Below are 13,766 nucleotides of genomic sequence, written 5' to 3'. Positions count from 1 at the left end.
AGGAAGGGCATAGCCCTTAAAATTGCTGATCCAAAGCCAGAGAAAACCTGCAGGTGATTATATATGGACAGAGGGAGGGGACATCCTGGGCTAGGGGCACAGAATTCACCTATCAACTCAGCTTCCCCAAGTAGCTCTCTCTCTCTCTGAATTCTCTGTAGAGCACAAAGAAGTACTGATCTCCTAAGCACTTTTCTTCATGATAATTATGTATGTATGTATACATTTCCCTTTTAATCTCCTGTCATTCCTCAATAGACCATAAGCTCAATGAGACCAGGGACAACTCTGTTTTTGTTCCCCACAGTTTGGCACACTGTAGGCACTCAAGAAATGTTGGCTGCTTTTTGGAACCATGGACTGAGTGAAGGAGCAAATAAACTTTTTTAGTTATTCTGATACTTCAGTTTCTTCTTGATATTCCTGTTAAGTGAAATATGAAGGAGCAAAGTAGAGAAAGCATTATGTGTACCTGTTATCTACTTTGACTTTAATATGAACTGTAACTCCAGCAGGCTTTACAATCAGCTCACACTTGAACAGAAGCCAGGAAATACACTGAAGTCAGCAGAAGGCTGCTACCCATCCTGGCAGTCCTCACAAAGCCATTGCGCTTCTGTCAGTATTAGAACAGGTAACTTGACTCCATTCATGAACTCACAGTCCCCTCAAAGCACATGAGGTCTCAATGGCAACTCTGGGCAAACTTCTAAAGGGAGGTTGTCACATACCCCTTAAGCTCCTGGGCCACTACAGCCCTCCTACTATTACACTCACCAGGCACTGCTGCTATGTGTGACACAGTAACATGAGAGCTGGTGTATGGCATGACTTGCTATATTTAGGAGAAAGGAAATGGGCCATTTTGAAGAAGGTTGCAAGGAGTTTGTTCAGAAAACCAAAGGGACCACATGTTTATCTGCATATACAGTAGGTGTAGTATGGCAGGTTGCTTGAGATCAAGTCTCAGCTCTCTCCTTCCTAACTCTGTGGTTCATAGCAAGTTACTTAATTGCTCTAAGTCTCAATTTTATCATCTGTAAAATGGAAAAAAATCAGTATCTTCTTTATAATGTGTATAAGGATTAAATGGGAAAATGGGTATAAAAAGCTTAACATGGTTTCTGGCATATAAGTGCTTGAAAAATGTTTGCTAAAAAAACAAAGTAACCAGGAAAATGGGTTTGAATCTATACAATCTGGGTATTGAATAGAATTTCTAAAGATATTTCTATATAATATGTTTCTCTACAGCTATATTTTTTTATTTTTCCTATTTTAGTAGTTAATAACTCTGACCATGATTTTTAACTTCTCAAGCAGATAATGTCATTAACTAGATCATAGCATTACTGAGAGATAACTGACTATATTTATACCCAATGTGCAGTTAAGAAAATATATGAAAACAAATGAAAAAGAGTCCATGGCAAATTAAGAAGTCAATGAGAGTAAGCGTAAGGGGATAGAGCTCTGTTAACTCCTAGTCTGTGGCCAAATGAACAGACTAAATATTCCAAAGTAATGAAAAACAAATTATTTCATCACATATGATGAAAGATTAAGGTATTCTATTGTACAATTGTCCAACAAAACCAAGATGAGCCAGACCACACAGACTTTCAGGTCAGCCACATTTCTTCTGTTGCAGTCAAATGGTTAACTGTGTAAGTTGCATCATTTGCATTCTCTGGCTCCTTATGCAGAGGAAACTCAACCCTTACCAGGGGAAAGCCTATATTTCTGAGTGCCTATGAAAATGTGAATGTGCTCTTGGTACGTGTTCTCCAAAGAAGACGGCAAGTATATTTCTGGTTTTGAATCCTCTTTATTCCTCCTTCCTACTCTTCCCCCTTTCTCTTCCTCGTCCTCTTGTCTTCCCTTTCTTTCCTTCCCTTCCCCTTCTCCCTGCCTCTCCACCTTCCCCCACACACGTACCTACCAATCAGAATTTTCTTTAACACCTTGTCCCCAGTACTATCATCAAACATTAGTCTTTCTTAATGGCATGAAAACTCTACCTTCTGGAAACTTTCTCAAGTACTTCCTAATGTCTGACACTACCCATCTCTTAGTGCTCATTCCAGGGGTTTCTGAACTGCCTGGGATACCCAAAGCTATCACTAGGAGCCTTGCCCAGTTCAGAGGCTGCTATGAAGTGTCTCCATGTGTTTTCAAGGGATTAGGGTCCTGGAAGAAATCCTGCAAAAGGGATACTAGTAAGAGTCTTCCCCTTAAGCCCAAGAAAGACTTTAGCTGGAACGAAAGATGGGTGAAGTATCATGTTACTCTGAAGAGAACAAATTAATCTTCCCTGACTAGTAAGACATATTCTGCCAAAGGAACAGCTAACAGGAAAACCAGTCCCTACTCTGTGATGACACAGTAAATAACCAGGCAACATTACTACTGAAGTGCTGACCTAACTCATAAATTGTACCCAGACTCTGGGGAGCAATTTCTGCTGATGTGCTGCTTGTGCATTTAAAACAAACAAACAAAAAGGAAGAGACGTGAACAGACATTGATAGTGCTATGGGTAAACATTCTGAGAGTAAGGCTGGTCTTGCCACTCAGACTTCCAAGACTTTAGTAATGGGTAGTGTGTAGACACAGGTTGGGCTTTCCCCAAGCCATTAATAAGTTTATGCTAAATCTGCTGCAAACCATCATTCAGTCCCCAAAATGGTTTGATTGCACCTGGGAATTACTTGGTTTGGATATGCTAATCACTCTGATTTGATCATTCCACATGTATACATGTATCAAATCAAATCACTTTATACCCCATAAACATATACAATTATTACTTGTCAATTAAAAATAAAATAAATTAAAAAAACATGCAAGAATGTAGTGAGACAGATGAAACACAGAATTCTGTTGTTCATTGGAATGCAGAGGATCTTTTTATTTTAAAACTTTAAAATGGAATCTTAAAGTTCTTGGATTGCTATGTGTTTGGTAATATAGGATCTAGCTGCTTCTCAAAGTCCTCTACTATTATACATATATATAGACATAGATATATATAAAATATATTTTCTGCTTTGCCTAGGAAATCTGACTGTTAACTCCTAAGAAAAACCATAAAGATCCTACATCTAAATCAGACATGCCTTTGGAAACACACGGAGCAGCCCAAAAGAGCTAGGGAAAAGCCACTCACCCTCTGCATCTTCTGGCCGCGTAAGATCGATGACACCTGGGCCCAGCTTTCCATCTTCACTTGACTTTCCTGTTAACTGGGACCCCAAATTCTCAAAGCGTGTTCTTTCCTAGAGCAAAGAATAATTAGAGGCTTATTGTAGCTTCCAAAGCAGCCACTTTTCCCTTCCAGTTTCTATCTTGCTTAATGGGTGAAACTTTGATTTATACACATCAATTCTGACCAACTTGGGCTCTGAAAAGCTTTCAGAAAGATTCCACTAAAGCCTGTTTGTGGCACTGACAGCAACTGACAGCATCTAGGCCATAGTACGTGTAAGGAAAGAAAACCTGTGACAGGGAACCTGCCAGAGCTGTTCTGCACATCTTCTCTCTGTTGGATCTGCTCCAGTAATCTAAAACGAACGAACAGAGGGTTGAGCCAAAAACACAAAACCTTGAAAGAGCGTTCCTATTAAAGTATACTGCTAAATTTAATGGGAGAGGAATTTTCCCATTTAGAGGTCATGGTTTACATTGGTATTCTTGGGGAAATACAAATCAGAATTTTATGCACAAGGATTTTAGAAACAAACATTTCCAAGCAGGCTGACCAGATGATGGCATTAATGCTATTATTCTGTCTCAGAGTTTCAACTGTGTCTTCCTGGGAACTGAAAAGGAGGACTAGCCATTGATCCAGGAAAGTTAAATACCCCTGCTATTTTAGGAGGGAAACCTAGAGATATTTTGCTTGTTCACTAGTTCTTCTAGGAGCAGGATTCCAAAGCATCACAGTGAAGGTTTCTTCTGCAGCTCTCTGGATCAGTAGCAGAGGGCTCACTGGCCATCATTAATATGGTGTTCTTGTCTATAGAAACATAGCGCATGTCCCCCTCTTGCCTCCTTGCTACTCTCCAGACTCAAACTTGGCTTTGTGTTGTGCTTATGAATGAATGAAACCTTGTTGTTCATTACTATGAAACAATATTAAATGTCATGTCAGCTTGAATTTACAGACATGAAATAGCAGCTTCCAGCTCCGGGAATGGTTTCTGCATGTTATACTTAATGCATTATGCAGCAGTAGAGTGCTGATTGCTGTTCAGTCTATTGTTCAATGACCTAGTTCTGTACTGAGCATGTTCGGCATTAGATGGAAACACTCTGAGTGTTCTCTTCTGTAAGATGTTTAGAAACTTGGAAATATTCTTAAAGAGCAAACATACAATTACTTGATAGAGGCTGTGCCTCATTTGTACAGTCTCACTACATTTGTGCTTTCTAATATGATTATTTTTGAATATCATTATATTTCTATAATTAATTCCCATCAGTCAAATTGTGCAGGAAGTCTTCCAGTTCCCTCTTCATCACGGAATATGTTGAAAGCTATGTTGCAGGAAAACACAGCAGAAACCTAGCTTTAATCTACAACATTCGTATGAAAGATTTGAAATAAAAATTATCATCATGAATTTCCCTAACAGGGTAATACTAAACTAGTTTCAATAGCAGTATGTGGGGAAACCTCTGAAGTATGACACTTATAAAAAACAGAATGAAAATAAAAACCAAATTAAATATGGTTCCCTAATATCTTCTTATATGAAAACACTGCTTCACAAGAACAAATTAACCCAGATGCAGGACACAACAAAAAGCAACCACAAGCTGTGTGGGAGTTTCACACATTGTCAGGGAAAGGACAGCTGCTTTTAATCAGCCAATTTCTATTTTTGAGTAGCACTTTTGGTTGTCATGATGTAAAGAAAAAGAATTAAAGTGAAGATGAGTAGTACCCGGGAAAGCAAAATATTCAACCTTTGTTTTATCACATTGTTTCGCATTTCAAATATTTGCATGTGAATGCTTTCCCAATGTTAAATGCAAGAGGAGTTTTGATGTGACACCTGCAATCTTCTTGGAAGAACAACCTTTAACTGTATTTTCATAGGGGGAAAAACAACTTTCTCTGAAAATCAACAGACCGTGCTACCTATCAATATGCATATTTCAAGTATCTTTCTAGTCATTCATTCTCTTTGATTTTACTGGAAAATATTCTCAGTAAAAAAAATAATAAAGTTCCTGAAAGAATATCAATATTTTGACAAGGAAGGAGAAGAGGGAAAATTACATGCCATGGTTTGTAAAATCCTAAGACAACAAAGCTTACATGATGATAATATCTTTTCTTTTATAAAAAATGAAGTGCACTCACAATTCAGTAGTATCAGCTTGTTTTTAATAATAACAAAAAACATTCAGAACATTCAACAACATATTCACAGTGTCTTTGAAGTCATACATTTTTCTGACTTCATTGAAAAAAAAAACTGCTCTGCAGAGATACTTTTCCCATAAAATATCAATATTTTGACAGAGTAGAAGTCAAGGAAGAATATCCCATGAAACACTTGTCAAATAGGAAGAAAATAAATCAATGATAGAAATTGTTTTGGGCAGTGAGTTGCATTTCAAACTTGGTAATATTAAGCACTTGTGTTTGAGATTAAAGAAGGACCTTGCAAAGCCATGCCCTTTCATATAAATTTCCACCTAGTCTCCCAGAAGATTTCCTTTTTTTCTTCAAAGAATAGCTCAGAATATTTATTTGCCAGGCACATAACCATAAGATAAGAGGGGCTGATGTCTACAAGTTACGTATGGGCAGCTGAGCTAAGCAAAGATTTTACCAGTGAGGTTGAACATGAGCCTAGTAAATACAGGATGTGGGCACAGAAAGAAGTACAAAGATATTTTAGTTTCAACAAGCTTAAACTTCTGGCCATTAAGTGCCAATGGGTATGCATCTATATGGAATAAATAGAGACTGCGGGTGGGTGGCAATTTCTCTCTGCTTCTTTTTCTTTATATATATATATGTGTGTGTGTGTGTGTGTGTTGTTTTTTTTCTTCCACAACAGTCATCGCAAAAGTGGCAGCTCTAAAGTCCAAATTTCCCCACACACTTAAACTAGCTCTCACAATGTACATAGCTCCCAAGTAAGATATGTTGGAGATATAAGCAAAATACCTCAATGCTAATTTAATCCCAACCCCCCAGGAAAATTCTCCAATCTTCATGTTGACAGTGAAATGTGCATTTTACATGCAGCAATGTGATCAGACACTTACTTATGCATTGTCAGTCACAAACATGCAGGCAACATAAAAGTTATTGAAAAAAATTAAAGTCAGCTCTGCTGTGTTGTAGGACTGTTGGCTCTCTAAGTGCTTTGAAATTATGATGTATGAGGTAGATGTTGCATATTAAATAAAGATATTTAAATGATAAAGCCCCCTTTAGTGAGAGCTGATGAATGTTAAATGTTACAAGCCACAAGACGGTAGCATCCATCATCTTCACATATTATCAGAGTCAATGACAGGGCAGCCTCACTGATGACAGATAGACTGCTGCATTATTATCCCTTATTTCCAGAGTCACTGAACAAACCATTCAACTCCTCAGACATTATTTTTAACTTTGCATTAAATTAGCAACTTTTCCCTCCCTACCATGGCAAGATTGATCAATTTTGTCTTTGCATGGGTGGAGAGAGAAAGAATGGATGTGGGGTAACTAAAAGAACAGAGGTTTGTTTTCATCTAGGAAAAAAAATCAACTCCCTCTTACTGGCAACAAATGTAAAATTGTGATCTGGGGAAAGAACAGCAATGAAACAGTAAGCACACAATAATGGCTTTTCTTTGCACTTAGATAAAAGCTGAATTTTTGATGTGCACAGTATATTTTAATAAAATTTTATATACTATGTTTTATACACTTATTGGCTATTCCATAATAATGTGTGTGCTAACAGTAAAATTGCTCTTAAATTTATGTGTGTTATTTATACGTTCCCACGTAACAATGCTTTTTGTTGTAAAAAATATTCTGTTTATTAATGTAACTTTACAACCACTGCATCCAAGATCCGTGGTAAATTAATGACATTTTTATTATTTTATAGTGTCATTAAATTTTTACTGATCACTCCATCAAACAGAGGCAGTAAAGGCCATAATGTAAACTGGGACACTTAGATCAGGCAGCAGGAAGACATTCCATATAGTCTGAAGAAAACTGCTAGCAATAAATGATATTTATACCATCTTTAAGCATGTGAGAATACTTGGATAAGTTTGGCAAAACTGTTTCAGTAGTAGAGTGGATTGTGTACTTAAATAACAGTTTGCTTGCCAGCGAGACAAGCCTTTTTCAAACCATATGCAAGATGACTGATTGCAGCCATCTTCTGAAAACCGACACGTGAAATGTAATGATGCACCGGGCACTCTCCCTTCTGGATTACCAAGACTGACCAGGCTAAGCCATGCCTCAGATCATTTCAACATGGTCCCCCTTTTTTACAAACTGAAGCGGAAAATGCTACAGGCTGACAGAGGCTTTTTGTTTGCCGCTTTTCAAACAAATACATTTCATTTAAGTATATGAATACGTCTGGACAATGATGTGATATATTTTATTCCAGTGCTCTAAATGAGAGGTACTTTACCAGTCTTTATTCAAAAGCTCATTTCTAAAGGATGTCTGAATACGGGGCTCATTCATAGCAGCCATGAAACATACAACTTAAGGGGTCATTACCTATACTGTTGTTAAAATGGGTAAAAAATCGTTATCTCATGTTATTTTCATATGTAAAATACATTATAATTAGGATACTGTCTACACTACACTGGCTGTCTTAGATTAACCTAAATGTGTGTTATTAACTAATTGCCAAATATTCTATTTATATATACAGAAGATAGTAAATGGAAAATTCTATGTTCATATAATCAAGGATTTAGAAGTGCCTAACTCCTGCATGGCAATTCGGGTATGATTCTTTTTTAAGTAAATAAGAATTTTGCTGTTACATCCTAAAATACATATTTAAACATTAAAGACTTTTAAAAATCTTTCATATTTGTCACGATAAGGAATTTTGCCAAGAAGGCTAATGCTACAGCCCCACTAGTCATATATTTTGTGTATTCCTAAAGCAGAGTCTTCTAAAACAAATAACAAATATATCTGTTATGAATAGAAATTCTCTAAGGCCACCACAATATTCTGAGATATGATCTATCCTCAAAGTTTAAGCTATGTCTAAGTTATTGAGTGCTAGCCAAATGAAGTCTTGCCATTTTCACCCCACCTACTAGCTTAAATTTCTCTGAACATTTGATTTCCACTTGTATATTTTAGTGTATCTCCAACTCAGGAAAACTCTTTCCTAAACTAAAAGTAAAGACTTCTCTGCAAAAGCAGCTTCCCCCTTACTCAGCTTCCTTTCTTTTCCTGTGTTTATGTCAGTGCTAACAGGTCAGTATTAATATTATTTGTTCCACTGCTTTTCTTGCCCTTCTCAGTTCAGTCAATCATCTTAGGCTTGCTGAGTTTTCTTCCACAGAGCCTGTTGCCCTGGTACCTCCCTTGATGCCCTCCTGCCATCACTAACTACTCTAGCACACACCTTCATGCCTGCACACCTAACTCACTGCTCCAGCCTCCATTCTGGTCTGCCTGATCTTTGGCATTGGCCTCCCTAATCTATCTACTCACACTCCTCACAGAGTTCCACTTCATGTCTGATTCAAACCCTCTCATGGATTCCTATTTTCTTTTGGATTTCATTCAAACTCCTCCACATGGCTTTCAAGGTCTTTCATACATTGCTCCCCACATGCCTTTTAAAACTTGATTTCCTACAATTCTCCCATCATATGTGCTCTGCTTCAGGTGGACAGTGACTCATCTTCTAATAATAAATACCATGATCATGCCTTCCTCATGGCTGCTAGGATATGCTTCCTTTCTCTTGTTAGCCAAGTCCTATTCATATTGAAAAACATAAGTTTTCCATGAACTCTATAATCTCTGTGATCTATCTACTCTCTGATACACAAAAATTCTTAGTTTCCCTATATAATTAGCCCCTAGTTATATACTAAGTTGAAGCATTGGGCATTTGATTCATGTGGACTCCCAAGTCTCCTCCAATATCCACAGATTTTCCAAGTCAAGGATTGCATCTTAGACCTTTTCTAGATATTTTGGTATTAGTGTCCATAAATGCTTGTAGGTTTATAGAAAGCCACATAATTGATTTACCCATATAATAAAAAACATCCTGTACAAGTGAGTGTCCAAAAGGGCAACAATCCAAATAAGGACATTTAGTAAAACAACTTAAATATTTTGTGAAAGAGGGAAATAAGCAATTTTAGAAGAAGGAAATAGAAAAATACAAGTTGATTAAATAACTTAACTTTGAATTCAACTTGGAATTTCTGCAGGTTAATACATGCATCTTTGCAAAGTTTATGCAAAACACTGGCAAAAGAAGACACTACCTACTGTAAATGCTTGTCCTAAAAAGTAGTATACATTTCAAAATAAAAAGTTTTGTTTTGTTTTGTTTTGAAAATATTAATAAGATGATGCTAAGTATAATATTGAGAGATGTTCTATCTCTTACTCTGGATAACTTACTCTAATTCCTTGTTCTAGAGGTATCTTGTTGCCATGATATGATTCTCAAGAAATATTACTTAACCACACATGTGGTTTCCTTTTTATTGACTTAACAAACTCTATCACTTTATTTTCCTTTATTTTATGTCATTTATTATACATATAGAAATTTAATGGATGACAAAAAAATATAGGCTTTACATTGGAAAGTAGTCACATACACTTTTTAAAAGGTGATTCTTTTTGGAGGGAATTATTTTAGAGATGCTGGGATTTACTGTCATAGCAATATTTTGATGGTTCTAGACTAAGTAATCATGATAATAAAGATGTTGGCCGGGAGAAATGAGGTTCATTATTGAATCTCATTGTTAAATAATATTTTGTCAGCTAAAATTATTGATTTGTATAGCTTCTAATACACCTTTAACATCAAAATTGTGCTAGGTCTCATGAATTAGTTAAGTTCTAACTAATGTTTTCCAACTATGTTTTCTCCCATAGCACAAATATACCTATTGAAGTAAACTAGGGAAGATTGCCATTTACTGATTATCTACTACGTGCAAAGCTCTTTCCAGTGAGCATTTCTTTTAACCTCACGTCAATGCTACAAAGAAAATACTACTATTGCTATCAATTTTATAAGGGAAGGTGAGGCTCAAAAGGAGTTTTTAATATTTTATTTAAGTCATTTAACCAAAGCTTATATAGGCATTTATGCTGAGGTGAATTTAGAATCATGACTCTACATCTTAATTACCATGTGATCTCTGAGCCTGTTCCCACATTTGTAAAATGGAACAGAAAATAGTCATGCCGCAGGGCTGTGATGATTAAATGAGAGATCACATATGTGCTTTGCAAAAAATAAAGCAACTCATAAAATATCTACTTCTGTTAAAGATGTTCAGCATTTGCTAAATGTTTCAAAGCTAAGCATTAATGAAAACAGTGTCCTGATCCAAAGGCCAATGTCCCTTCTCTAGTATCAACAATGGAACTATATAACCAAAGGAGCTTTCCTTTTGTCTTGGTAGCTAAGCATTTCAGAACTACAATTATACCTCAACCCTATAACCATGTAGGAGCTGGATATTGTTACTGTCTACTTTTAAGTCTTCAAATCTCCGCATCACCTGTACTATAAGAGCCAAATGTCTCTTTAGAGCTTGTATGACCTTTAATGATCTTGCTCCTGTTCCCTCACCAGCTTCATGTCTTACTCATTCCAGTTTATACTCTCTATTCCAATAAAATGGAATTTCTTGGAGTTTCCTAAACAAGCTTTGATATTTCAAAACCCTGTGTATTTCCATATACTGTTCTTTCTTTCTAGAATGTCCTTTGCTTTCTGACGACATCATAATCCATCCTTTCTAAGCCTAATCAAAGCATTTCTTCTGGACAAAATCTTTGTTGACTTCCTTCCACCAGCCCCAGGTAGAATCTATTAATATCTCCCCTTCTTTTGTTCCATCACCATACCATGTGTTTATAGAAAAGCATGTTATAATTATTGGTTTATATGTATGTTTATATCTCTCCTCAACCTGTTTCTTGAGGTACAGTATCCATGTCTTATTATCCTTATATCATAAGTGCCTCTTAAAATGTTACACATACTAGGCTCTGTAGTTACTAAATCCTGATAATCCTGGTAAAATTATTTCCTTCTCTTTTTTCATTTTACTTTTACTTTTAAATAAAATAAAATGAATTTTCAGATCCTTGTAAAAAGCAGTGAGATATAAATTATTAAAAGACAGATAAATACAAAGGAAGGTAAATAAATCAGTTAAACACTAGACTAAAATTGGTCTAGTGTTGTGATACAGAAAATTTACCCTATTATTATTATTATTTGAAAGGGCTCTGCAAGAAAAGTTTCCCTGAAATCTCCAGCCCTCCCAAAATACCCTTCATGTACATCTTCTGACATTGCTTAACAATCCACATTAGCAATTAATTCTTTGAATTAATTAAAACTGTCAATCTCTTATGAAAAGGTAATAGAATAAGCTGCCACAACTGAATCATATAAATTTCAGTTTAATTCTTCCTGAAAAACAAGAAAATTCCTAGGGAGGATAATCCCAGTAAAAGCACATGAACAGAGACATAAGTCATTTGGTTAAGGGGGATCCTTACGTATTGTAATCTCAATAAAATAATTTCACAAGAGTTTAGAAATATCAAAGCTGAGCAAAGATGGTTGTTATGGGCTAAACTGTGTCTTCCCAAAATGCAAATGTCGATGCCCTAATCCCTACTACCACAAAATGTGACTGTCTTTGGAGATAGGGACTTTAAAACAGTGATTAAGTTAAAATCTGACTGGTATCCTTATAAGACGAGCAAATTTGGACACAAAAAGAGACACCAGGATGCATGCATCCAGAAGAAAGACCATATGAGGACACAGCAAGAAGGCATCCATCTACAAGCCAAAGTGAGAGGCTTCAGAAGAAACTAAACCTGCTGACACCTTAATCTTGAACTGCCAGCCTCCAGCACTGCTAGAAAATTAATGTCTGTTGTTTAGGCCACTAAGTCCATGGTATTCTGTTATGGTCGCCCTAGAAAACTAACACATTGGCAACTTCTGCCTCTTATGCCATGAAAGTTTCTTGTTGCTGGCCAAAAATTATCAAATGATAAGAAAGCAAATTTTAGCTGAAGTCCTATTGGCTTTAAAAAAATTCTCCAGAAGCTTTTGCCACTAGGACCTAGTAGTGGCTCTATCTGGTGACAGCCTATCTATCTAACTATTTATTATTCTTCAAAAGAGAAAGTTCTCCATTAAAGGGAAGAAAGGGCTTGGCAAAAGTTTTCAAAACCAGAAGATTCATACTTGAGGCAAGAAATAAAATCAATAGACTGATATAAGCTGTTTAGATCCATTCTCAGAATGCTGATATATGCCACTGGACTATAAGCTTTTTGGGGAAGGGAAAGTGTCTCCTGATCCTCTCTATCCCCAGCTGAGACTGTGCCCTGCAAGCAGAGAAGAAGCATGCAGCACATGTCTGCTTAAATGAACCAATGTCTGCAGAGATTCTCATGGATATGTTTTATGGAGCTTTCAAAAACATTCTCAAATGATGTATGACAAGTTTCCCTCAAGATTTAAAGAGTTACACCAAACTAAGCAAGTTCTGTCTCCACACCCCTGGCAAGGACGGCATCCCGTACATCTCTTACAACACACACTTAGAATCTTGTCACTGACCATTAGATGATAAATGATACAGTAGCATTAACTTGGAAGATATGAAACCCTTCTAAGCTTGGGAGCCACTGAATTAAATTAATTTCATCAGGATTATAGTGCTCACTGAACCCCTTTAACCAAATGCTTTCTGTCTCATTCATATGGTTTTAATATGGTTTTAACCAATTGCAAGGTTATTTATAAGTTTGCAACTCCCAAGTAGAGTTATAAAGCATTCAGACTTAAGCAAATCCAGTTGTGTGGCAGCCCAACTCCTATTTATATGTGGTTTCAACTTTTTTATTCGTGTACAGAGGCATGATGCAGATTTGTTCCTGAATAGTCTCTGATTAACCATTTGTTTCAGTAAAAGTTTACCAAAAGTTCCATTGTAAAATTACACAAACTCCTATTAAATCTGAACACATGATTTGAAAACTGGAGTATTCTCTCCCCACTTAAACCACCAATAAGACATTGTTATTCTAACATTTACCATATGAACAAAGAATGTCACAATAAATTAATGATCGGCTACGTAAATGTCTTTGTCCAAAAAGGTATCCTGGGAATTCTGTTATTTAAAAATCTAGGTACTTGATTTTCAGATACCTATTTAATTTACAATGTGTACTTTTTAATAGTGTTTGTAGAAACACAAGTGCAGTTTATTCAAGTTGAAAACATCAAAGGTATATAAATCAAGAATAAATATTTTCTTCAAATTATATCTTCTATTTCAATTTTAGCTGGCAAACTGATAAATTCTAAGATTTCTTTCCCTCAGAAACATAAACACAAAAAGTGGAAAAATATAAGGTATTGCCACCATGTATTTGTTTTAATTTATGAGATATATAAATACATCATGTCTCCTAAGAGCTTTTCCTATAATTTAAAGAAATATGTATG

At 36.1% G+C, this 13,766-nt stretch overlaps 1 protein-coding gene across 27 annotated transcripts in view; it reads right to left on the bottom strand.

Annotated features, from left to right (window-relative positions):
* Positions 1-13,766, bottom strand: part of SOX6 (SRY-box transcription factor 6) — a 631,508-nt gene that overhangs the window by 41,699 nt on the left and 576,043 nt on the right. For all 27 annotated transcript variants that reach the window (XM_076002133.1, XM_012780692.3, XM_012780698.3 and 24 more), the window contains one exon: positions 3,170-3,278. In XM_076002133.1, coding sequence (XP_075858248.1) covers positions 3,170-3,278 — 109 coding nt within the window. The remainder of the gene's footprint in view (positions 1-3,169; positions 3,279-13,766) is intronic.

The sequence above is a fragment of the Microcebus murinus genome, chromosome 4 (genome assembly GCF_040939455.1).
Source record: "Microcebus murinus isolate Inina chromosome 4, M.murinus_Inina_mat1.0, whole genome shotgun sequence".
Lineage (NCBI taxonomy): Eukaryota > Metazoa > Chordata > Mammalia > Primates > Cheirogaleidae > Microcebus > Microcebus murinus.
Note: the sequence above shows the minus strand (reverse complement) of the source record. Positions and strands in the feature narration are given on the sequence as shown.